The following is a 25,949-nucleotide window of genomic DNA, read 5'->3' on the forward strand; positions in this document are numbered from 1 at the left end:
GCACGTGTGTGCATCTGTATGCGTCTGTGCGTGTGTGTCTATGTGCATGCGTGTGCGTGCATGTGTGTGCATGTGTGTGCGTGCACGTGGGTGTGCGTGTGCATGTGGGAGTGTGTATGTGTGCACGTGTGCACGTGTGCATGCATGTGTGTGCGTGCGTGCACATGTGTGTCCGTGTGTGCATCTGTGTGCATGTGCGTGTGTGTCTGTGTGTGTGCGTGTGTGCGTGTGTGCGTCTGTGTGTGCGTATGTGTGTGTGCGTGTGTGTGCGTGTGTGTGCGTGTATGTGCGTGTGTGTGCATCTGTGTGTGTGTTTGTGTATGTGTGTGTGTATGTGTGTGTGTGTGTGTGTGTGTAAGTGGTTGGTAGCAATATCAAATTGCTATAGGTTTAAATTTATTTCTTTTTTTGGTCTTTTTGAGACAGGGTCTCCCTGTAGCCCCACTGGCCTGGAACTCACTATGTAGACCAGGCTGGCCTCAAACTCACAGAGAGCCACCTGCCTCTGCTTCCCAAGTGCTAGCATTAAAGGTCTGTGCCACCATGCCTGGCTATAGGTTTAAATTTAATAAAGTAATATAAAGTTTTACTTTTATTTTTTTTTATTTTTTTTTTATTTTATGTGTATGAGTGCATTGCCTGCATGTGTATAAGTGCATCCATGTCATACAATGACTGTGGCAGTCAGAAGAGGGCTTCAGATCCCCTGAAACTGGAGTAAGACAGTTGTTAGCTACTGTGTGGGTGCTGGGAATTGAACCCAGGTCCTCTCCAAGAGCAGTGCTCTTAATAGCTAAGCCAACTCTAGTGCCCCAAAGTTTTAAATGTGACTATTTACCTTTTAAAGAATCACTAAGATTATGATGATAAATTTAGATATTAAAAGTCTAATAAAGACAGGCTGGAGATAGCTCAGTGGTTAAGAATGTCTGCAGCTCTTCCAGAGGAGGGGAAGTCAGTTCCCAGCACCAATACTGTATGATTCACAACCACCTGTAGCTCCAGTTCCAGGGGATTTGACACCCTCTTCTGGCCTCCAAAGTTTCCTGCATACATATGGCATATACACACATATAAATAAAAATAAAATAAATTTTAAAGTCTAATAAAGGAGTACTTACCTTATCAAAACATAATTCTAGATGATTCCTGAACAAAAAATTCAATGACTAGTGAGGGCTGTGTGTTGCTGGTGACCTCTGTGTGATGCTGGTGGCCCCTGTGTGCTGCTGGTGACCTCTGTGTGTTGCTGGTGGCCCCTGTGGGATGTGGATGAGCAGACTCGGGCCTGACTCTGTGTCAACCTTAAAGGCAGGCCTCAGGAGCCTTGCCTCCCCCAGATCTCCAAGCACAAGAGAGAAGTGCAAGAAATGAGCATTTTCTTTCAATTCCTTCTGCAGCTCCTTAGAGGTGAGGACCATAGGTGAATGCTTGGTGGTGGGGGGTGGGGCACGACACTGGTTCAAATTCCCCAAAGGAATGCAAGCACTCAGTCTCCCAGCTTTTCTCTTCTCTCCTCTGAGGCTCCATTAGGAGCTGCTCCTTCCAAAGTAACAGTGAAAACCAAGCCATATGAATGGCTGTTATTCTGCTAAGAGCTGATGCCAGAATGCCTCACAGAAAGGGAGCCATGTCTGGAGGATCCCTGGACAGAGGTGCTTAGAAAAGCACCCAGAGGACAAGTGGGGGAAGCAAGAAAATTTGGGAGTGGGGTGGGAAATGCAATGGTATTCTTCGAAGTGTTCTGGGGATTGAACTCAGGGCCTTGTGCAAGCACTCTACCTGAGCTACCTCCCCAGCCCCAAAGGATGACACCTTTCTAAATGTTCACAGTGTGCCAGGCACCATTTTAACCCCTTTATATACAGAATTCCATGAAATATTCACAATCACTCTGTTCTTCCCTCCCAAACTGAGGGACAGCATGGATAAGCAAAGTGTCTGGATGCTGCAAGGCGTGCGAGCAACCCGGCCCACAGCCGAGGCTCTCATTCCCATGGATGGTGCAAACCTGCACCCTATGCAACATCGGAACTTAATTTTTTAAAAAGGGTTTATTTATCATTTCAATGTATGTGTATGCCTGTGTGAGTTTATGTTCAGGTACCCAGAGAGGCCAGAAGAGGGAGTCAGATCCCCAGAACTGGAATTATAGGCAGTTATGAGCCACCCAAGGTGCATGCTGGGTATTGAACTCAGGTCCTCTGCCAGAGTAGTGTGAGCTCTTAACACCTAAGTCATCTCTCTAAAACCAAAACTTTTAAAGTAAAAAGATAATAATGGGACGAAATGTTGTGCCTTCTTATCACAGAGGAAGGAAATAAAAGTTAGACCCAAAACAGACTCATAAGTAGAAAATTAGCATGTGATATTAACCTATAACTTAAAATCAGCATCAAAAATAAAAATAAATGTCAACTTCACACCTAAACCAAATTAGATTCCATATGGATCAGTGCATGTAAAAATGTATCAAAGATTGTATGTTCTATAAGAAATGTTGGAATAATTTAGTAATGTTGGCCTTCCTTTCCAGGAAAATGGAGTTTGGCATTAAGATTTGTCCCACTAGCTCAACAAATATAAAAAATTTTTATGTGTGTATGTGTGGTGTATGTGTGTGTGTGTGTGTGTGTATGTGTGTGTGTGTGTGTATAAAAACCTCCAAATGTTAATCCAAATAATATTAATACTTTGAAATAATTATAAATATACGATAAAGGTGCTATAACATATAAAACGCTCCTATAAATTAACACAAGGTCAAACTACCAATTACAAAAAGTGATATAAATATGCAATCCTCAGAAAAATAAAAGTAACTGGACAACTTAATCAGAAGCATAATTGCACCAAAAGTCAAGGGTATGCAGATTTAAAACACTGAGGGTACGACATTCAAGGAAAAAGTCAGCCAATAATAAAAAATGTTGGAAACTGTGACAGATAGAAGACAGGTTTTTTTGTTGTTCTTGCTGCTGTTCTTGTTTTGAAACGGGGTTTTACTATGTACCTTTGCTTGACTTGGAAATCACTATGTAAATCAACCTGGCCTGGAACATGCTGCTAATCTACCTCCCTAGTGCTGAAAGTGTCCTCAGTGTTCTCAGCCGAGGACGAGGCTATGCCAATCATCCCTGGCTCCATCTGGCACCTCAGTCTCCTGTACAGAGTTTCCTGTAACCTGGATGCACCTACACATCCCATGCCACCCCCACAACCCATTCCTCAAGCTTGCCAAGTCACAAAGGGTCCCCCAGGCCCTCACTCCTTGCTTCCTCTGCCTGTGCGACCCCGCCCAAGCTCCATCTCCCGGAGGACACAGTTCTTAGCGCAGCCCCTGACACCAAGCTCAGCAAACGCCACGTTCTCTGCTTCAGTCCGGTTTGTTTCCCTCCAACTTTTTTGTTGTTGTTGTTGTTTCAACCTTTAGGTTGGAAGTTTCTGAAAAACAGAATACACTTCGGACTTCCCATCTTAAAAGGCAAGCTAGCTAATTAGCATCATGGAGCTCTGGGGTAGACTAACTTGCCTTTTTTTTTTCTTTTTTAGTCTTTTTTGATCTTTTTGAGACAGGGTCTCCCTGTAGCCTCAACTGACTCACTTTGTAGACCAGGTTGCCCTTGAACTCATACAGATCTGCCTGCCTCTGCCTCCCAAGTGCTGGGATTAAAGGATCTGCACCACCACGCCCAACTCTACCTGCTCTCTTAATGTGCTTGAACAAACTCCTCAGTGCCCAGATGTAAGGAAACCCATACGGGGTGTTCAGTAAAGAGCTGTCTTGTTCTTGGACCTTTTTATTTTTATTTTTTTGAGACAGGGTCTCACCCTACCAGCTAGGCTAGCCTAAGAACTCACAGTGTAGCCTAGGCTGACCTCAGATTCAACAAACTCCCCCTCTAAATTGACTAGGTAGATACCTAAATTGTTATGTGTTCTATCAAATAGTCCTTGAATGACATTTTTGTGTGTGCGTGTACATTCACTCATTCATTTATTCACTCACTCATTCATTTCTCCCTTTAAGAATTCTTGGTTTGCTTTTAAATGAGCTAGGAACTATTCTCAGTTTAGAAACCAGCCAGAGAATCAATCTTGACTCAGTTGCTAGGATACTGTGCTAGGATACTGTGCCTTTGGAGCAGAAGTTAAGAATCAATTTCCCTGTACTTTAAAGAACATGTATTTAAGTAAATTACTTCCCCAGAAATATTGATTCATTTCAAAAGCATTTAAATAATATGGAAAACAAGAGGATTTTTACGTGGAAGCTTTATCTTGACAGTGAAGTGGATGTACACTTAAGAAAAACATATTTACACGGATAATCTCGATCTTGTTCAAGACAGAAAATAAAAAATTTTAATGTAATGACAGGACTATGCATGCAGTGAACCCTCATAAGCTGCTGCATGAATGATGACTCCCAAATTACGTGAATGTTTTTATGTGAAGAAAACATAGCTCTGTGAACTTTCCTAAGAACTTGGTCTTGTGATTACATTCAAGGCTGAATCCATTTTAGCGCACGAAGCATTGTGAAGACGTGTTCTAATGGAGACATCACAATTAGAAGCACATTTTCTTCCAAGACATGCTCTGAAAATGCTTCTGGATCTTAATGGCCTCGGTGTACTGGGAAGGGTTGGCGGGTCAGCAGCTGGCCTCACAGGCACCCTTGGACATCAGCAAACCCTGCTCCAGGAGGAAAGCCAGCCAGCCTGCAAGGAGCTTCTGTGGGGACTTTTGGCTGCCTTAACCGCCTAGAGCAAATGTTTGTTTGCTGCAGTGAGGGAATCAAATGCTTTTGTGTGAAAACACTTGCTAGAGAAACAAATGTTTGTTTTCGTAATCGACATTTGGACTGTTGGAACATTACCGCTTAAGATATTGGTTTGAAAAATATACATTTAATATGGGAAGCACCAGTCAGGATGGAGCATCAGGCAGGACACAAATTGAGACTGTAAGGGGTGCGGTTGAAACCGGACCCCATCAGAACTAACAAGGAAAATGATGCCTTGTTTTACATGTTGCTGACTGTTTCCCAGCAACAGTAAAACCAAAAGAGTTGATTTACTTCCTTCTAGACGTATATGACTTATAAATTATCAAAGACAGCAGCAAGAGTGTATTTATCTAGTATTAATATTTAAATGCCATTTTCCTGTTGAATGTACCACATGCTCTGTATTAATCTTTTAGATTAGACTCAATACAAATTGATGTTCCCTAAACGGAAGCATCTCTTTCAGTTCGCTTTTGATTATCCGTGCTCACTAGCAGGAGGAAAGGGACAGATACCCCAAAACAGCGGGCGATGCAGATACAAGTCCTGCCTTCTGAGAGCACTACATTTTTTAGGAGCAGAAAGAAACTAATTATATTTTAAGGGTGAGAGAGATTTGCAAGGGAGTTTGGGGGGCAAGAGGGTCATTTGCACATTAAAAGTGTTATACTTGGCTGTAGTTAGTATATTAACAGAAAGCACATTATATTATACTGAGTCTGAGAATGAAGGCTACAGTGAAACATCTTTTAAATTAAAACATTCTTTTCATGTACAATTTGAACGCTATTTTCAGTTTGTTGGAAGCCAGGATTATATACAAGTGTATTTGCTTTTGTAGTGTTTATAAAAAGAAATTGCACCATTCAGAGTCATCCGAACATTTATGAGCTGGAAGCTACAATCAAATTACTACATACTTTAAAACACAATAAAATTATAGCTCGGATTCTTTGCTGCTAGCCTTAGCCCTATTTGATCTTTAGGTAATGTAGATATTGCATTATATTCTGAAACAGAAAAGCAAGCCAGTATTGGTTTGGAATAGCCAAGTGGAAGAATTATTCATTAGAGCTTCAGGAAACATACTTTGTATCCTGAATCCACCCATTACTAACTGCTTCCATTTGTAAATTTCATGAGAAAGATAAGTGATATAAAGCATGTATATTTGAAGCACTTTGAGCTCCCCAGAACTCAATAATTCAAAGTATTACAGTAAATTCCCATTTCTTCTGAATCCAAACTACCAGAAAGCAGAAATAATGAGAATTTTTTGGTGCAATTTATAAAATGCTAATGTCCCTGGAGCATTACAGGATTCTAAATTCTTTTGAACAGTCACAGAAAGATTAAATTTTGTTCAGCATAATTTTGTGGTAAGAATGTTTGATAAAGTTCTAATTCTTTGAAGATAGTAATTAATCTCTGTGTAGCCCAGGGTCATTCTTCTTTTCTACTTTCATATAGAAACAGTATCTTTGCGTTTCCAGGAAACACTGGCTTTGTTTGTAGTCTAATCAGAGCCTACACACACCACAAACCTTACAAAGTTTGAATAATGGCCTGGGTGTGGTGGCAAGAACTTTTAGCCCCAGCCCTTGGGAGGCAGAGGCAGGTGGATCTCTGATCCACATAGTGATTTCCAGGTGGGCTGGGACTAGGGAGACCTTGTCAAAAACACCCCCTCAAACCAATGCTTGCTAATGGACCACATGTGTCCTACTTTATTAGCTATAAATGATTCAATGTGATTCCAAGTAAAGGAAACTACTCGAGTGAGTTAAAGGAGATGGTGGGATTCATGGTACTAGATTTTCTCATGGAACTCACCTCTGTGTAAGGCATACACCATGGCCCAGGATTGGAGACCTCTGTGCTAGGCATACACCATGGCCCAGGATTGGAGACCTCTGGGAGAATATATTTGTTTTCTCCCTACCTCTTGCCTCTTCCCCCTTTGCATATCTTTTTCCTTTTCTCCTCAGTCGGCAAACAAACATTCTCCCCTTGATCTTTTCAGTAAGTAGAAAGTTGGACCCTTTCTGGTAACAGGCATCATGTAGTGACACCAACCCTATTTGGGCTTCAGTGGAATCAAAATCCACTTCTCAAATTCCACCAACCCTTCTGTTCTTCCGTATACAGCTCCAAACAGAGGCAAAGGACCAGAACCTAGGCAAATAACACTGATCACAGACAGAGGGGTAGCTATAGTCAGGGAGGCAGACTCAGTATGCCTGGGAGATTGGTACCAATAGCTCTCCAACATGTTGCTTTAAGAATCCCTTTGAGGACCTCAAGTAGAATCTGCTTATGTCATTTAGAACTGTCAGCATATAGCATATTAGAAGCTGAAGCTGAGAGATCTAAATTTAATTTATTAATTCATTAAAAACAACAGACTTGGAGGCTCAGCAGTTGTGAGCATGTCCTTACTGCTCTTGCAGAGGACCTGAGTTCATTTCCTAGTACTCATCTCCCGCAGTGCACAACCATCTGTAACTCTAGCTCCAGGGGATCTGATGCCCTCTTCTGGTCTTTGTGGATTTTGTGGGTACTACACTCTCATGTGCACATACCGATATACAGATACACAGACATACACATGATTAAAAATAAACCATTTATTTAAAAACCCATTATAGGGGATGGAGTGATGACTCAGAAGTTAAGAGCATTGATTGCTCTTACAGAGTTCAGAGACCCAGGTTCAGATCTAAGCTCCCACATGGCAGCTAAGAACCATCTATAACTCCAGTTCCAGGGGATATGACACCCTCTTCTGGCCTCCACAGGCATTGCACAACACCGGTGCACTTACACACAGGCAGGCATAACAGTCATATACATTAAATAAATAAATACAAAGATTTTTTAAAAACATATTATATGCTAATGTTGATAATATTTTAAAATGAGGTTTTCTGAAATGGAAAAGAAATTAGAAATTAGTTAGAAAAGCATTATTTTATGTACGTATGTATGTATGCATGTGTGTATGTATGTATGTATGTATGTACGTATTTTACAAATCTCTTTAATGCAGGACTTGGAAAAAGTAAACAGCTGGATTCTCAGTATCTGCCTTTGTACTTAATCGGTTGTGATAAGTTGATTTGGCTGACGTACATGTAGAAAAGAAATCTCAGATATGCATTTGGGCAAGGAGAGAGTCTTCAGCAGCCTTGTCCTGCGATCGCTGTGGGTGCGACTCTGAAAGCTGACAAGCGATGGTTGCTGTTGCAGCGCAGAGCGTGAAACCATATTTGTACTTTGCAGTAGCATTCCTGGGCTTCTCTTGAACTTTCACCAAGGCACGATTCTGTGACTTCATGCACTGGACATATGGAATAGACTAGTTGATGGACACAGGCTTTCCAAATGTTGATACATTTCATTATGCAGTATCAGAAATCATGCTTTCTAATGTCATTACTGATTTATCAGAAGTTTTCAAGCTTTCGGAAGCTGTCTCACGCACGGCCACGGGTTCAGCTTTCCATACTTCTTATTTTCACTGGAACGCTTATGTTCTCACACTGTATGTCTTGTAATGACAATGGACCCAGGTCACTTTTGAGAAAAATGTATGTTACATAGATAAGTCTAAATCATCGTTACTTACCTACCTGTCGGTCATTCATTCAAGTAAAAGCAAAAATAAAAGAGGCTGGTTGAACTTGCAGTCCAACAATTGCATAAACACTTTTCTTCAGCACAATCACTGAGCTTTGGTTTGTGCAAGGATTTTATAAGCACCCCTCTTTCATTAGAGAGACTATTACAAATGTGTTATCCAGGACAATGCTTAATAAAAATTAGTAATCGTTACCTGCACCATCAAGGACATTAAATGAATCATCAGTCTGTCTCTTCTGTCTCTGTCTCTGTCCGTCTCTCTCTGTCTGTCCCTTAAATGCACTGTGGTAAAGAAACAAATAACCATTGTGCAGCTTGGTGTTCCCTAAACTACCATCAGTTTTCTCCATCCGCCTCTTTACCACAACTGCAAACGTCAGCTCAGTGAAGAAGTTTGCTGACTTTTTATTGCTGTATTAATCATTGTGCCTTCGAATATTGTCAAAAGGGTCTCACCCACTACCACCGCCACCACAGATGGGGACTATTTCGATAATCGCCTGCATGCCAGTCTGTTAACATATATTTACATGAGCTGAAATCATTGAACAATCAAATCTTAGTATTTAGTCTGATATCTTCTGGACAAAAAGGAAAAGCACTCCCATATCAAATAGAAAGCTATCACATTTTAAAAATTATTAACAAGTTACATCTTCTTAGAAGTGGTTGGGGAGAAATTTAAAACCCAGGGAACCTCAAAGGTGACAGAGCAAAAGGTGGCATCTAGTGGAAGAATATTTAGAACAACAAGTGTTGTGGGTTCTGATTGGTTGATAACCTGGTAGGAATCCAGAGCCATACCATGAGGTATGGCAATTCTCCAAATCACATACAATTAAAAATGGAAGGAAAAACTCAGTGCTTAAGCTACCATAAAGAGGTTTGTGAAGTAAAACAGTAACAATAAAAACAATGATAAAATTCAGTTCTCAAGTGAGGTAGTTACAGCACAGGAGGCTGACTAGAGATCGCTGCAGTAAATCAGACTCAGCGGCAGACCCAGGGCCACAGAATGAGGGCTCATCCAGGCTCTGTCATGGATTCACTGGGCAGACGTTACTGTTCAGTTGAGTAACACTCCACATCTCACATATTGTATCACATGAGCTAATGTATTTAAAGTGTTGAGAAGAACCTGCACACAGAATGTATCAGAAAGTGTTATTTCTCTAAGTGATCAGGAGACTGAAATATAGTAGAGAAACCTTGTGGTCTGTCTAACAAAGTGGCTTTTATTATACATCTTGAATGAACTATTAAAACTCAAAGAGATATAACTTAAAAATAACAAAGATGATTAGGCGAACAGTTTTTAAAACAGTTAATCCAGAAGAAAGCCGTGTAGAGGAAACACAGCAGAGGGAACTGAGGGGAAGAAGAGGCCACTAGCAGTAAGATGGTGGGTTTAAATCTACCCGCACACTTATCACACCAAGCAGAAAAGATCTTCTCACTTGGTGGCTCACACCAACAATCTAAGCAACCTGGGGGGTGGGTAGGCAGAGACAGGAGGACTGCCACAAATTTGAGGTCAGCCTGGTCTATACAGCAAGCTCCACTCCAGCCAGGACTAAATGGAAAAACTTTGTCTCCCAAAATGCGGAGAACCTGAGTTCGGTTCCCAGCACCTAACTCGGGTGGTTTGCAACCACCTTGAATTCCATCTTCAGTGTTCTGATGCCCCCTTCTGGCCTCTGGTGGGTGCCCACACACATGCGCATATTCACACACAAATAGCTACATATAAATAAAAATAAAATAAATCTTTAAAAAGCAGAATCTTCAGATTAGATTAAAAAGCAAGACCTTAACAACACAATGCATGCAAGAAATTTGTTTTAAATGGAAAAACCAAATAGAATCAGTGTAAAAGGAAAAGACCTATACCATGGTAACCCTATCAAAAGAAAGAGGAAGGGACTGTATTAACACAGATGGAGTAAATTTCAGCAAGAATAGTATCAGGAGAAAGAGGGTCATTTCAGAACAGCAACGAAAAAAAGAGCAATTTACCCCGAAGCTAAAAGACTAAATATTTATGAAATTTAACAGATTTCCAAAGTATGAAAAGTGAAAACTGATGGAATTTTTAAATTTATTATTTTTATTTTATTTTATGTGTATGTGTGTATTGCCTGCATGTAGGTGTGTGCACCCATGTCGTGCAAAGCCTGTGGAGGTCAGAAGAGGTTGTCGGATCCCCTGGGACTGGAGTTATGGACAGTTGTTAGCTGCCATGTGGGTGCTGGGATTCGAACCCAGGTCATCTTCAAGAACAACCAGTGTTCTTAACTGCTGAGCCATCTCTCCAGCCCCCAAAACTGATGGAATTTTAAGGAAAAATAAATCCACAGTTAATCAGGGATTTTAATACCCCTTTCTCAGTGACTTAGTGAACAGGTGGATAAAATTCTACAGGCTTATAAAAGATTCTATCTGTATTTAATTGATAATTATAGAATACTTTAAAAAGCATTATGAATTTATCTTTATTATATATATATATATACATATACATACATACGAGTATTTTGCCTGCATTTACATAAGTGCACCATGTGCCATCAGTGCCCATGGAGGTCAGAAGAGGGCATTGGGTCTAGATGCCCTGGAACTAGAGTTACAGTCAGTTGTGAGTTTCTATGTGGGTTTTGGGAACCGAACCTGGGTCCTCTGCAAGTGCATCTGCCGGGCCATCTCTCCAGCCCCTGAAGACAAGTTTTTTTTGATGTGAGCAGCTGGAAGAGAGAAGCTGGTATCTATTGGATTAAGAAAACTCCAAGGTCAAGATAGAGAGAAGATAGTTAAAAAAAAATCAGGTCAAGTTTGAAATGATCTTAGCTTCCAAGTCTAGTGACCAAATAGGGGCCTGAACATGTACCTGCATGTTTGACTTGCACACACTTCTAAATGCATAGAAAAAAACTTGGAAACAGGCACTAAAATCCTAACCGTGGTGACCTTTAGTTAATGGCAATCTCTAAAAAGTGGTGTTGGCAAATGGGGAAGGCACTGTATACTGTGTGTGCTTGTTGATAGGTAAAAAGTTGGCAGAGAACACTTGTGTATTCATGTGTGTGTGTGTGCACGTGTGTATTCATTTCATAAGGTCAAAGGTCAACCTTGGTGTCATTCCTTAGGCGCCAGCCACCTGTGTGTGTGTGTGTTTTCTTTTTTTCAAGACAGGGATTGTCACTGGCCTGGAACTTGCCAACAAGACTAAACTGGCTGACAACCAGGGACCCTCCTGTCTCTGCCTCCCTAGTGCTGGGAAGACAAACAGGCTGATCACCATGGTAAGGTTTTTATTATGTGGGTTCTAGGTAACAGTTTGGGGCTGAAGAGATGGCTCGGTGGTTAAGCATGTACTGCTCTTGTAGAGGACCTGAGTTCAGTTCCCAGCACCCACATCAGGTGGCTCACAACTGCCTGTAACTCCAGCTCTAGGGGGTCAGGTGGTATTCTGGCCTCAGGTCATTGTCCTTTCCTGGCTGGCACTTTACTAACTGGGCCATCTCCCAGCCCCAGTGTGTACATTTTGTTTGGTTCTGAATTCAATAGTCTTCCATATCATTTATGTACATGTGTGTATACATGCATATATATGTGTGATGTTTAAAATTCGTGTGGATGAGGAAATGAGTCAACACAAGTGAGTTTTAGGAAACCCACAATGAACAGGGCCCAACATGTCCTCTTAAGTTTTAACACCAATTTCACTGATCCCCCCCCCTCCTCTCTCCTCTCAGCAGGGTTTCTCTTTGTACTCAGATTGCCACTGGGCAGGCTCAACCCTTACTTTCTTAGAGTAAAATCTCACTGCTAATTCTTACCTCCACTTCCTCCCTTCGGTGAAATCTGGAGTATGTCAACAACCTCTTTCACTCAGCTCACAATGCCTACCTACCTCACAGGAAGTTTGTGGGGGATGGGATCAGGTGATCAAACATTCTGAGTCACCACAAAACAGGCATTCACATGGGCAGACTACTACAAGTACCAGTATATTAAAGGGTACAGTAAAAAGACGCTGTTCCTGTCTTTTGATAACAAAGACATTTTATCACTTTTAATTTAGTCTGCTGTGGAACGTGTTTCTCCCCAAACAGTCTTAATTTTAGCATTCTTGTTCATGCCTTCTGTCAAACAGGATTTCTGTAGCCTTTGATTTGTATCAAGATTTACACGACTCTGGTCTTCAAAGCATTTAATTCAAAGTTCATTCTATCAGTGGGTGGATTAGTTGAGTAACTGAAATATGAGTTGAACGCCATAATGCTTCGTTATAATTTTTCTCTCCACAGGAGAGATACTTACTAGGGATGTGTGCTGATGAGCCATGAAGTGGCCGTAACTCGTAACTGTGAAAGAAAGTCTCTGGTACCCTGAATGGAGAATGAGCCAAGGCAGCTCCGCTAGATGCTCACCTGACCCTCTGCACCCGTTCCTCTAAGTCCATCGCCCGTCAAGCCAGCACTGGGCGTGAGAAAACGTGTCTTTTCCCTCAAGGAGCTTAGACTCTGCACAGTAATTCCACACTTTTATTCAGTTTGGTTAACTCACCTCAGGGAACCTTGGAAGAGTTGCACGGAGAAGAATTTAGAGGTGGCTGACAATATCACTTCCTGTAAATGATGTAGCTTTGCTATGATTCTGAAAAACATCACCCATAGACGCATAAAAATGGGGAGAAAACCAGAAATTCGGCCAGTCAGACAAACAAAAGGATGTCAGTGGAAAGTATTGCTGATTTCAAGGAAAATAAATATTCAGTATTTGAGAAACCCTTTCTTAGAACTGAAACTTACCAGAAATCAGATAGAAATTTCTAAAAATTATCTTAAAATAAAACAAAAAGGGTCTGGAGAGAGACTTCTGCCTGGGGGAGAAATTAGAGTGGGCTACTTTTGAGGTCCTTCCTTTGCCTGGCGAGCTCATAATAAATATTGCACGTATGAAATTATATTTTTCTCAGAGAAAGACTCCTCGACAAGCAAACAGCCCCAGGATTCTGATATTATATTCATATTTTATAATTCTTTTACAATAATCACAAACAAGAGATGTGTTAGGAAGGCAAATGATTCTTTGGATGAACAGGAAATAAAAGTTCTCAAGATGTTCTTTGGGTTAAAGCAATTCAGGGGCTGGAGAAATGGTTCAGTGGTTAAGAGCACTGGCTACTCTTGCAGAGGACCTGAGTTCAGTTTCCAGCACTCACATTAGGTGACTCACAATTGTCTGTAACTCAAGTTTCATGGGATCCCACAACCTCTTCTGGCCTCTGCAGGCACCTGCACCCACATGTGATAACGAATGCCCCCACATAGACACACACACACAAATATAGATGATAGATGATTGACAGATGAGAGGCCCTCTTATTTTATAAGGTCTGGGCCCTAACACACTCAAGTTGGGCAGCTGAAGGCCAACTGGTGGAGGCCACTGGATGCTTACTATAGGATGTGCTGACCATGGGAAATTTTGCCAGTGGCTGTCAGAGTCATCTTCCTGGGTCTGGCTCCTCTATCTGGGGCCCCCAACCTTACATATTCTTTTTAAAAATATTGTATTTATTATTTTTATTTTATGCATGTATTGCCTGTATGTATATAAGTGCACCCATGTGGTAGAGTGTTACTGATTCTCAGGAAATTCATGGCAGAAAGCTAAAACTACACTCTTTAGATTGATGTTGGTGAAGCTTCTGACACATCTAGTCCAATACTGTCTGGCTGCTCCACTTCAAGTACTGATTTTAGTAGCTGTGGGATGAAATCAATCTAAAGGAGAATTACATCTCCAAACTTTTAGTAATCTTATTTCTGTGTGATGCAGCAGTTAGGTATATTCCAGGGATACTTGTAAACCCCCAAAGAAACTTTGACTAACTGGAGGATGACCACAGCTTTGGTCTCAAAATAGACTATTTTTAAAAATATTTTATTTATTTTGTGTATGAGTGTATTGCCTGTATGTATGTGAGTGCACCTGTGTCATGCAGTGCCGCAGAGGTCAGAAGAGGGCTTTAGAGTCCCCTGGAACTGGAGTTAAGGACGGTTGTAGCCACCACGTGGGTGCTGGGAATCGAACCCGGGTCCTCTGCAAGAGCAGTCAGTGCTCTTAACTGCTGAGAAATCTCTCCAGCCCCTCAAAATATACTATTAAGAAATACTTTTGGGGGCTGGAGAGATGACTCAGTGATTAAGAGCACTGGCTGCCCTTGCAGAGGACTTTCGTTCCCACCACCCACTTGGCAGCTAACAACCAACCTTTACTCCAGTTCCAGGGATCTGATACCTTATTCTGACCTCCATGGGCATTGCACAACATGGGTGCACTTACATACATGCAGACAATACACTCATACACATAAAATAAAACTAATAAATGAAATATTTTTTTAAAAAAGAAATACTTTTGGTACCAGAGAGGGAGGGAGGGAGGAGAGGGGGAGAGAAACTGGTATTTCCCTCACAGGGAAGCGGGACATCACTTTATGTGTTTGGATGCATGTGACTGAGGTCAACCTGGGTCCCAACTCCTCTGCCCTGCCCTCCCTTCAAACTGCTCTTTCCTTAGGGTCATTCTTCACAAGCTTTTAGGCCTCTCCTTCCTTCTCCCTACAAAGAAGAGAATCAACTCAGTCATACTAAGGTAGATACAGCCATACTTCACCCTCTCCTTTGTGAAAAGGCTGGCAGGGAGCTGCTGACACAGCTCAGCTGAGGGTAGAGGTGTCTGATGACCTCAGTTTAATCCATGGGACGCACATCGTGGAAAGAGAGCATCATCTCCTGCACATTGTCCTCTGACCTCCATGTGGCACGCACACACAAATAAATGTAATAAAAAATTAAAATAAAAAAAGCTGGCAGGTCAGAAAAGCCAAGTCAGTTTAGCATGAGTGGACTAGGTGTATTAAAAAGTTTCTTCCTCCCATAACGTCAGTGGAGCCTCAAAAAGTGGTTGTGTCCCCCACAGTACGGGAGTGATGACTTAAAGACAACTGGTTTTTCTTGATTAGACAATATAATATGAGCTCCTGACTGCTTGTGTCCCTCTGTCGTCCCTACTTGGGCTAGAGAATCAGACAGCAGTGTGACATGGGTGGACCAAGGCCCACACGGAAATTTCTTCAGGTCTGACGTCTGGCTCTGTAGCCTAACGATGGTAACAGCAGTCATTCATTTTTCTGTCATTAGTTATCACGTCTCAGGAACTTGGAAGCAGCATGGCCAGCAGCCTGGCTGGAATGTCCCAGGAGGGACAGCAGTGCCCAGGCTGCAGTGACTCGCTTCCAAGCCAGAGCTGGTCATAGAAGGAGGCCACAGCTTCTCCCCCTCCCCATGTGGTTTTCCCCCAGGATTATTTAGTGGCTCTAGATTCATCCAAAGTGATCAAAGAGAGACACCTGAGCTTAAGGTCTCTTTCTGTGTTGTAACATAATGATTCACAATTCTGTCATATTCTATTAGAAGCCCATATTCAAGGGGAAGGGAACTAGGTTCCATCATTGAAGAATGGTGAGGAATATATGGACATTTTAAGCCACCACACTTCCTGCTCCCTGGATCCCTGTCCTGTCTCAGAATGCCACTGTCCATACGACTATGGCCCACACCATCAGGCCCAAGACACAGTTCAACTGTGACTTCATGCACAGAGCCTCCTCTTGCCGCCGTTAGCTTTCCTTTTCCAGTATCTCCATTGTGGTTTTGGCATTTGTTGCTGCATTTATTAGTTTTTAATCTTAGATGATGAGTATTCTATTCTAAGCCAAAATTCAGCACTATTTAATGACACTACTTTGAGGCGAGATGACTGCTAGGGGGACTAATCGTCCTGGGCACTGCAGTTCCCTTGGTCCCTCCCCACAAAGATGCAAATGGCATTTTCTCCCCCAGTTATGATACCCAAATATTCAGATATTCAAATGTTCTTTGTGGGCTAAAAAAAAAAAAAAAAAAAAAAATCACCCTGGTTGAGAACCATAGGCCTGGACAATCAGGTTCTGTGATAGATTTTGTACTGCCGAGTCTTAATTTTTTTATTTTTAAATTATGTATATATGTGTGTGTCTGTGTGAGGTTGGTACACATATGTGACTACAGCACCTTCAGAGGCCAGAAGAGGGCATGGGATTCCCCTAAAGCTGGAGTTACAGGTGTTTACAGACCACTCAACATGGGTTCTGGGAACTGAACTCAGGTCCTCTGCAAGAACAGTACTTAATCTTAACTGCCCAGTCACACTTTAAAAAAAAAAAAAAAAAAATCTGTCCTAACAAGCTATGACAAGACACTTCACAATTTTGGGCTTTATACTGCTCAGGACCCTTGAGGTCATGCCCAAACTTTGATGGGCATTCTTCAACCTTCTGGGCAAATCCAACGGGTTCTCAATAAATCATCCTACTGTTCCCACTCTGTCATCTCCCCCACCTTTGGCTTATGTTAGCAACTGTAGCTTTCTACTTTATGAAATGTAATCAGTGAAGACCAAGTCAAGTCATACTTCAAGATCTGGTTCAAACACCACTTCCCCTTCTCCAATGTTGCTGGATGGAATGGACCTCCTCTTGTTCACATCTCTATTCGTGCGTCAGTAGCCTGGTCAAGTCAGGTTTGCATAAAATCCCCCCTCTCTGCCCAGTACTAAGCATCACCACATCATTAACATCACAGGCCAGATATTCCTATGATGGAGACAGATTTGTAGTTCAGAATTTAGTGCTGAGAGATGTCATCGAGCAGCCACATTGCCAGGGGAAGGAGTTTGGAGGTGCTGTGCCTGACAGAACTCTCATATGTTTGTGTTGCATTCACATTTACTGTGACTGTTAGTGCCTGGGGGAAGGAGGCACGCTCACTCTGGATAACTTCTGATGAGGCTCTAGTCCCGAGTTGGATAGGCATGTCGTCCAAATAAACCAGTAGCAGCTGAAGGTCTGAACCCTAAGAGACCCCACAGACTGAGGGAGAGACAGTCATCCCTCCCACCCAATCAGTCAGCTTCAATTGCATGAAGGGGAGGGTCTAAGGACAAACGCGGAGGAAGCCAGAAAGTGGTGGAGCATCTCCATCTTGGCGGGATACGGGCATAGCACTGGCTGGGTGCTGGCAGTGGCAGATCTCAAAAAGCTCAGCCGAAATGGAGGGGAAAGAGCACATGAATGTATGCCTTTGTAAGTAACTCTCCTTCAGACATCATAAACTTTATACAAAACCCAGAATGGAATGCATGGTGTTGGTTTTGTAGGTCAGGTGTTAGGACAGTGTAGTCCTGGGAGCTGAGAGAGCTTGCATGGGTCCCCCAGAAGAGAATTTGGTATTACAAATCGGTGTAGTCAGCAGGATATGCGGCAGGATACACAGGAGGTTGGAAAGATGATGTCTCTGATATGGAAAAAGGCTGAAGCAAAGTTGGGGGAGGGGAGAGTGTGGGCAATCCCCATAAGCTTACTAGGGTTAGCAGCCATCACATGGATTATGCGATGGATAGTATAATAGGTAATTAAAATGAGGCTGCCTATGCAAACATGGATGAATTCAATGGGGGAAATCCCCAGGTGGCCGCCACCCTGTAAATGGCATAAAAAAGCACAGTTGCTTGAATGATGGTGGTGGCCAGGCATGTATGAAAATTCTTTAAGGACAGTGGAAAGTCTAGAAAAAAATTTACAAGCCTTGGAAACAAAAATGGAAATCAAAGGAAAAAAGTGGCTACTGAGGCTACCTGGCCTTTTTTTTTTTTGCACAAAAGACTTGTCTGAGGCCAAGACAACAACCCCAGGGAGACTGAAAAGACCAGGGAGGAGCTCCTGGTGAATTCAGTATTGTCCTCAGAACTGGCAGGTAAACCGCATGAGAGGAAAGGGAACGGGAGATTTTAACTTAAGGCTCAGGAACCGAAAAGAAAAGAGAGCCCAGGTTAGATCTGGGATACAAGGCTCATCTGGAACCAGGAGTCCAGAGACCCATGGAAAGACAGACAGTACTAAGAAATGGAACAACCTAGAAATAAAAACAGCTAAAGCTGCCTCTCAGATTCAACCTTTAATACAAAAAGAGAAAAAAGACATATTTAAACGTGCTGATAAAAGCCTTAACAATATTGTAGCCAGTATAAAATACTCCACACTGCAGCTGTTGGGGCTAGGAAAGACTTTCAAACAAGCAATAACGGAGCCCCTCACCACATGCCTTGTGAGGATATGGGTCATGGGAGCAAATGATAATAGTTTAAGTCCTTCAGAAGCATTATAGCTGAGTTACATAACCCTCCATCCTTGAGCCATAGGCTGTTTAACTAGGCCAATACAGGGGAGAGCAGTCCCCAATGAAATGGCTTGTGCAAGGTATTAAAGATACTTGGTCATCACCAATAGAGGCTCCCATGGTTAGCAGGGGCTGAAGGACCATAGAGGAGGGACAGATGTATAGAGAACTAGGTATAAGGAAATAAACAGATGATGCCCAGTTTGCTAGGCCAGATAGGACTATGTTCATCAAAGATACAAAGAAAAGCTTAATTTGGCAGGGACCTCGAGAATGGTATGGAGCTTTAATGGTTTTGCTAAGTCCCTTAATGGGGCAGGATCTTTATAAAGAGGCTTTGGCAGATCTAAGTGGCTCAAACCAGTGTGTAAAACGTGTCTGTAGACTAACAGAACAACCTACAAGAGATATAAAAAAAGACAAGGCAGAAAAAGATGTCCATTTGGGTCATTTGAAGATAAATGTGGCAAGAGTTATGTCTAGTCCACGTTCCTAAAGAAAAAATTGACACACAAAAAAATTCTGTACTAAGGAGTTTCTGGAAGGCTTTAAAACCTGAAAAACAGTTCACAAAAAGCATTTAGAGGATAAAATTCATCCCAGGGGTGGTTAAGGATCCCCAAAGATTAAATCAGGTACATTTCTCTCCTGAGAAAGGCTATACTAGAGGTGGAGGCAGTTTTTCCCACCAGGGCCTCCACCAGAAGCCAGGTATGGTCAATGGAGAGGCAGCAGATATGGCTACAGCCAGGAGGCAGACCCAGGACCTACCTGATTTGGGGAACCAACAGGTGCAGCAGGGATAAGACGGACCCTCTGCCTCATTAGCCTGGTACAGGGTCAGGCAACTTGAGCCAGCACCTGTAAATGTATCAAGGATAAAAGATACAGAGAGGCTACATGTGAAATCCCCAGAATGCAGAATGACTCCAGAGGGATAACTGAAGAGAGTAAAGAACTAACCAAGTTACTGCCTCTGATCCATTCTATGGTACCCAAGAGATCTGTTGAGAAAACAATACAAATAGATAAAACCTTTCCATGCTGTGTTAGACCTTGTCTGTTTGATTTAATATATAACGTTAACCTCTGAGTGTTTTACAGATGTGAAACCCATTTGAGAGATATCAAGTACACCTGAAGAAACAAAGGCCAGCTACAGCTGTAAGATTCTTGGGAGTTTTATGGTTGGGTAAGACACAAATGATACCCACCAGAATGGTTGGAAGAAGACTACAACAGCCTAATCCTATACGAAAATAAAGATAAAGGCTCCCAAAACTGTACAAATGTTACAGAACCAGGGGTGGGTTAGCCCTGCCTCCCCCGATGAGCCTTTGGTCAGAGAGATCTTAGAGGTCCTCAAATTAACCAAGGCTATTGCTACTAATGTTGGCTGTACACCAGGAAAGGTCGGTAAGGCCATGTTGCTGAAGACCCTGCATGATGTGAGCATGGGAGAGAGTGAGATGGAGCTGAGACTAAGCTGAAAACTCCATGCCACTGGATGCATGGCTTTTGTAGTGCCAGAAGGCGCTATGTAGATGGTTGGGGGAAAAAAGTCCCCTATGATTCTGCTCAACAATGGACCTCACGTGCTGCATGTGATTGACATACCAAGCAATGCCTGCTGGTGCAATAATGGCTCAACTAACATATGTACAACTGACAAATTCCTAATTGGATAAGGCCCATTCCCAGGGGCGTACACATCAGGTGCTGCAGACCAGGCCAACCCCCTGTGTCAAGGAAGGCCATAGGCCCCAGTGGGGAAGTGGCTGCAAGTGTTTTATTTAATTAATATGGTACACCTGCTGGGGTATCTTCTAGACATTTGTATTTACACCCATTTGTTTAGATGTTTCTGCTTCTTTTCATTTGTCTTTATAGTAGGGGAGACACCACTGAGATGGATCAAGAGCCAAGTCTTGAAAACAGATAATGGGGAAGCCCAGGAGTTCAATATCTCACCACAATAAAAGATTGTCCTGTATCTGTCATCCCCTCCAAGGCTCAGGGATTCTTGTGGAAGATTGGCAGAAAGATTGTGAGAGCCGGAGGAAGGGGTGGAGTGTTGGATAGGTGTGTCCTCTGAATGAACCAGTAGCAGCTGAAGGTTTGAACCCTAAGAGACCCCTACAGGCTGAGGGGAAGACAGTTACCCCTCCCACCCAATCATGTGCTATGAATCTGTCTGAAACCAGACATTTAGAGCAGTCTCTACTATTGGGAAATGAGTTGCAAAAGCCCTGGAATAAGGCAGAAATGTAAAAGTGCAGGGCTGGAGAGACTATTCTTCCAAAGGATTGAGGTTCAGTTTGCACCACCCACAACTGCTTGAAACTCTAGCTCCAGGGGATCTGACGCCCTCTTTTGGCTTCTGTGGGTACTGCACACATGTGGTGCACATACAAACACAGATACACACATGCACATTAAAAACAGTACCAAGAACTAAATATATTTAAAAATAGCAATGTTGGGAGCTGGAGAGATGGCTCAGCAGTTAAGAACACTGACTATTCTTGCAGAAGACCCAGGTTCAAATTCTAGCACCTACATGGCAGCTAACACCTGTCCATGACTCCAGTTCCAGGGTATCTGACAGCCTCTTCTGTCTTCTGCGGGTACTGCAAGACACGGGTGCACTTACCTACATGCAGGCAATAAGCGCATACACATAAAAATAATAAAATATTTTTTAAAAATAGCAATGCTTTTGAAAGGTATCAGAACACAGAGGCAACAGAATGCAAATGGTCATCAGTCAAAGCTTAATTACTGTCCAATAATCCACTCTAGAACAATGAGTTCTGGCAAATTCTGACCACTGTGACATATTTTTCTTGCAGAAGTGTTTTCTCCTTTGCTTGTGCATCATCTAATTTGGCTGTTCCTCATTTGTAGTTCCACATTGAATGGCATTTAACATAACCTGCACCAAATGTTCCCATAGTTTCATTGTGGACTGAATTCATTAACCTCCCAGTTAAGTAGCTGAGGTGTTGAACATAAGCCTGAAGACGTTGACAGTGTAATTTTCCTTACATGGGCTGTCTCTAAACCTCGTCTCCAAACCAGGGCAGTTTCCATTTTTAATAACTGATAGCAGGTGAGGCATAATTTAATCTAAAGGGTAGACATGGACATTTACAATGAATAACTGAGTTTTCCACCTACAGCCACATCTACTTGAAAGAAGTCGTGGGGGGGGCAGTGCAGACAGCTAAGGGGAGAGTCCACAAAACTCTGCAAGAGCTGGCAGGCCTGGTCCTTTTGAAAGACTGTTTAGCTTGAAAAGTATAAAAAAATTAATAAAAAATTATTCTTTCTCCTTGCAAGATGTTAAAATAAGGAAATTACCACTTTGTAGCAATTAAAAATAATCTCTTAAAATGCTACTGTAATTTAAATCCTAGATCTTAAGATGTAAATGTAATTACCCAAGACATTATCTTCCCATCTTCAAAATTATCTAATCTCATAAAATATCTATTCTTTCTATTAAGCTTCTTCGACTATAATTTTATCAAGATCTGAGAGCTCACAGCGAACTGAAAGGACAAGTGAGTGTGGTGGAAAGCCGCTCTTAAAAAGCTGTGAACTTCTCAGCACACGGCAGATCCCTCTGCCATCAAGTTCTGATTCAGAAAAGGAGAAACAAATACTTTGGACAAATTCCTTGACAGTTTTAAACTCAGTATTTTCAGATATTTTTAAAATTGTGAAGGAAGGAAAGAGAGAAGGGGAAGGAAGGAGGGAGGGACAGGGAGGAGGAAGAGTGTCTTAACTACTCTTGCTTTGTCAGGGGTGCGGGTGGAGGAGTTGGGGGCGAGGCAGTGCACTAGCTTTGACTGAGCACAGTGGTCCAAGAATGATGAGTGGGAATCCGGCTGATTTTAAGACAGGTCTCCAGAAACAGATGGGGGTGGGGCAGGGCTTCTTCACCCAGAGGACGCTAGGAAGGAGACCGATTCCTGAGCTGTTTCAAGGTCCCCACAGGAGAACACAACTGCTCCACAATTCTCCATGAATAAACTCCTTCCTGTACAACTTAAATTCTTCCTGCTACAATTTGCATGAGACGACATGGTCACACCATAATGTGCAAGTTTTAATACTGGTTTGTAAGTTTGTAATAAAGGAGGGCACCAACTAAGGGGTTAAAAGAGACACTTAGATGCCAGTAACCAGAAGCAGTTTTACCTACAGCATCTTCTAACAACAACAACAACAAAAATGTGGAACAAAAAGATAAAAGAGGTGGAAACTCCAGTCTGTTCACAAACACTGTTGAAGACAGTGAAGATTTAAGAAAACAAAAACCTTAAAAATAATGTTCCTTAGACTTTTTGATTTACTGAAATGGCAATAGTAACAGTAAATTTTGAGAGCCTTTTAGTCAAAAACAAATAGCCGGGCGTGGTGGCACACGCCTTTAATCCCAGCACTCAGGAGGCAAAGGCAGGTGAATCTGTGAGTTCAAGGCCAGCCTGGTCTACACAGTGAGTTCCAGGACAGCTTGGGCTACAGGGAGAACCCGTCTCAAAAAGACAAAAAAAAATAAATAAAATAATAAATAAATGAATAAACAAATCTACTTTTGGGGTTTCCACACCTGTGGTTGGTTGTACCAACACAGCATCTTCTCTTCACCAAGGGCTGTGTCTGCCCTGGTGTCCCAGTCAGGGAGGGACCTTGTGTCTGCTCCCCCAGGGTCCAGTGCTTACTGGGAGTCCTGGGCAAGCAAGTCACCTGGCAGTTACACCAGGGTCTATGAACAAAAACAAACAGGAAGAGTGCTACTGCTATCTAACAATAATGACAGGCTCTACTACGTTAACTTAACACTCTTGCCAGTCAACTGTTCAGTTTATAATCGTGCAGTTCTGATCCCAGCAGCTTGGCAGGGATCGCTATGATTCGAAATGGTCTGGGCTGTAGTTCACACTCATTGGAAGTTTCACTGGGAAACTGGGATTAGGTTTCTAAAACCACTCCGTTCTTATTTACAGAAAGGTCATTATAAAAAGTGGATTTCACTTTTGTCCACTTAAGATATTCATCCTCTTGCTGTTGTCCCTCACTTGAATTCATAATCCTGTTTGGGTCACTGTGATTAGTTGCTATGGAAATTACCTCCTATGGAAATGATTCCAATGTGATTATTGTAAGAAAATGACTTTTAATGAATAATATCAATAGCAGACATCAACCCTCACTTGCAAAAGGAAATCTAATTAAAATTTTGAAAAAGGATTAATTCTGAAAATTATTATTACCATGGCCAACTTTTCTGATACATTTGAATCTGCCATCTGCTTTTAAAATAAGTATTAAGGAGATTTTTAAGGTGTTAAGCCACCACTCGCTTCCCCAAGTTCCAAAGGCACAACAGGAATTAGCAGGAGGCACAGCAGAGGTGATGCCCTGACCAGCTCATCCTCATTTCTCTCCACTAATAAATATGAGCTTCACTTGCGAGAGGCAGCGTCAACAGGATTTCAGAGATCATAAAGGAAACAGCTCAGAAAGCAGATGACACATTCCCTTTAAAGACAAAGAACTTCATATTCCAAAATTTATCCCAGGAATTTAAAAGGTCAAGACTATAAACCAGTGTGCTAAACGAGAGAGGAGAGAGTCAGCAACCATTAGATGAGATTCCAGAAAACTGAGGGGAAATTTTTTGGGGTGGATTCTGTAATTTGTGGTTTGAATAAAACCTTTGAAACATTCTATTAGCATTAAAATTCTCACAATGAGAATATGGCTTGTATTTAACACATTTTAAATTACTAGACAGTCTCTCTCCAGAAGAAATGGTAATGCTTTCTTATGCCGAGTGCTTATTCACTGCCTGGTACTAATTTAGGAATAAATTAATCCTTAAACAATTAGGATATTGTCTAGAAACTGCCTCTTCCATTCCATGAGGGAAAATCACTTATATTCTGGAAATTAGAAGTAAAGGAGAAACCCATTTTTTCATTATAAAGTGTTTTTCTATACCTAATAGCTTATTAATGGCTTGTGTAAACGGCTGTCATATTTACATATACACTTAGGTAGCATTAGTTTATAAGGTCTCTGAATTAAGCCTTATAGTAACAGATTGTCACAGTCCAGGCTGCCTATACAGCCTGCAGCCAGGATCTTGGGTCCAGAATGTCTTTGATGGATTTCTGCCTTGGGGCTGGCAGGGGCTTGGCCTGGAAGCTGGTTTTAGCGTCTCTGTGCTCACCATCAGCTGAACTGCGTTTTCCAGCAGGGCCAGGGGGAAGTGTGCGAGGTGCAGCAACTGGTTTCTGGAAGTGGTGCACCAGCGAGGAGGGCCTGGAGTCCGAAGAGGTTCCAGAGACACTGGTCTTTGCCCCGCCGTCCCCGAGGCATGGACCTGTGCTGCCCTGCGTCTTTATGCTGAATGGTGGCTGACCCGATGGAGGAAGGGGTGCTCGCCTCTTTTTCCTTCTCCCATCTGGGGCTTGTTCTCCTGCAGCGGACAGTACCTTTTTCTGGATAACCATTTCATGACTGCCATCAAAGACTGCGGCCCACGGAGGTGGTGCTGACTCTTCATCCTGACCAATGAGGAACTGTCCGTTCGTCTCTTCAATTCTTTTTTGTATTATGTCAGTTAAACTTTCAAGTTTCATGGGTGAATCAATGCCTATAATAATTTTAAGAAAAAAAAAAACCACATGGGAAAATAAAAAAAAAAAACCAAGTGTACTTAACCCTAGAAGAAGTTGTTATTTTCTAAATTAACATGCCACCCATAATGATCATCAAAAAATTGAGAACAGGATAGGCAATAAATATTTATTTGCATAAATAACTGTATCAAGACAACTGAAAACAAGTTATCACACACCATGCTGCAGACACATGTTAGACGCTCTACGCACACAATAATCAGTACAGAGCACACAGCAGACATACAAACAGTGGCGGGTATTACGAACACTTCAATTCTTCAGGTTAGGTGTTTACTATATGATCAATTTTCTTAGATATAAACCCTTATTTTGACTCTAGGAAAGCCTGACATAGAAACAGGGGTGATGGTAACTGGACAAACATTCTTTCCTGCACACCACTGATGTCTCAAGGTAATATTAAAAAGGGAAAAAAGGAAAAAAAAATCCCCAAACCAAAACCCCAGGGCAGGAGTCTGAAGCCTTCACAGTGTTCTGGTGATAAGCTGCTGCTGCTGTATAGAATTTGTG

General features: G+C 42.1%; 1 protein-coding gene across 2 annotated transcripts in view; it reads right to left on the bottom strand.

The window, feature by feature from the left end:
• Positions 1-21,326: 21,326 nt before the first annotated feature.
• The window catches only part of Rtkn2 (rhotekin 2), a 62,061-nt gene continuing 57,438 nt past the window's right edge, over positions 21,327-25,949 (bottom strand). Inside the window, exon 10 of one of the 2 annotated variants that reach the window (XM_029565527.1) lies at positions 21,327-25,390. In XM_029565527.1, the coding sequence (XP_029421387.1) occupies positions 24,855-25,390 (536 nt within the window). In that variant the 3' untranslated portion in view covers positions 21,327-24,854. The remainder of the gene's footprint in view (positions 25,391-25,949) is intronic. The other variant, XM_008837300.3, reaches the window with a different exon arrangement.

Source organism: Nannospalax galili, unplaced genomic scaffold (genome assembly GCF_000622305.1).
Source record: "Nannospalax galili isolate Female #2095 unplaced genomic scaffold, S.galili_v1.0 scaffold178, whole genome shotgun sequence".
Classification (NCBI taxonomy): domain Eukaryota; kingdom Metazoa; phylum Chordata; class Mammalia; order Rodentia; family Spalacidae; genus Nannospalax; species Nannospalax galili.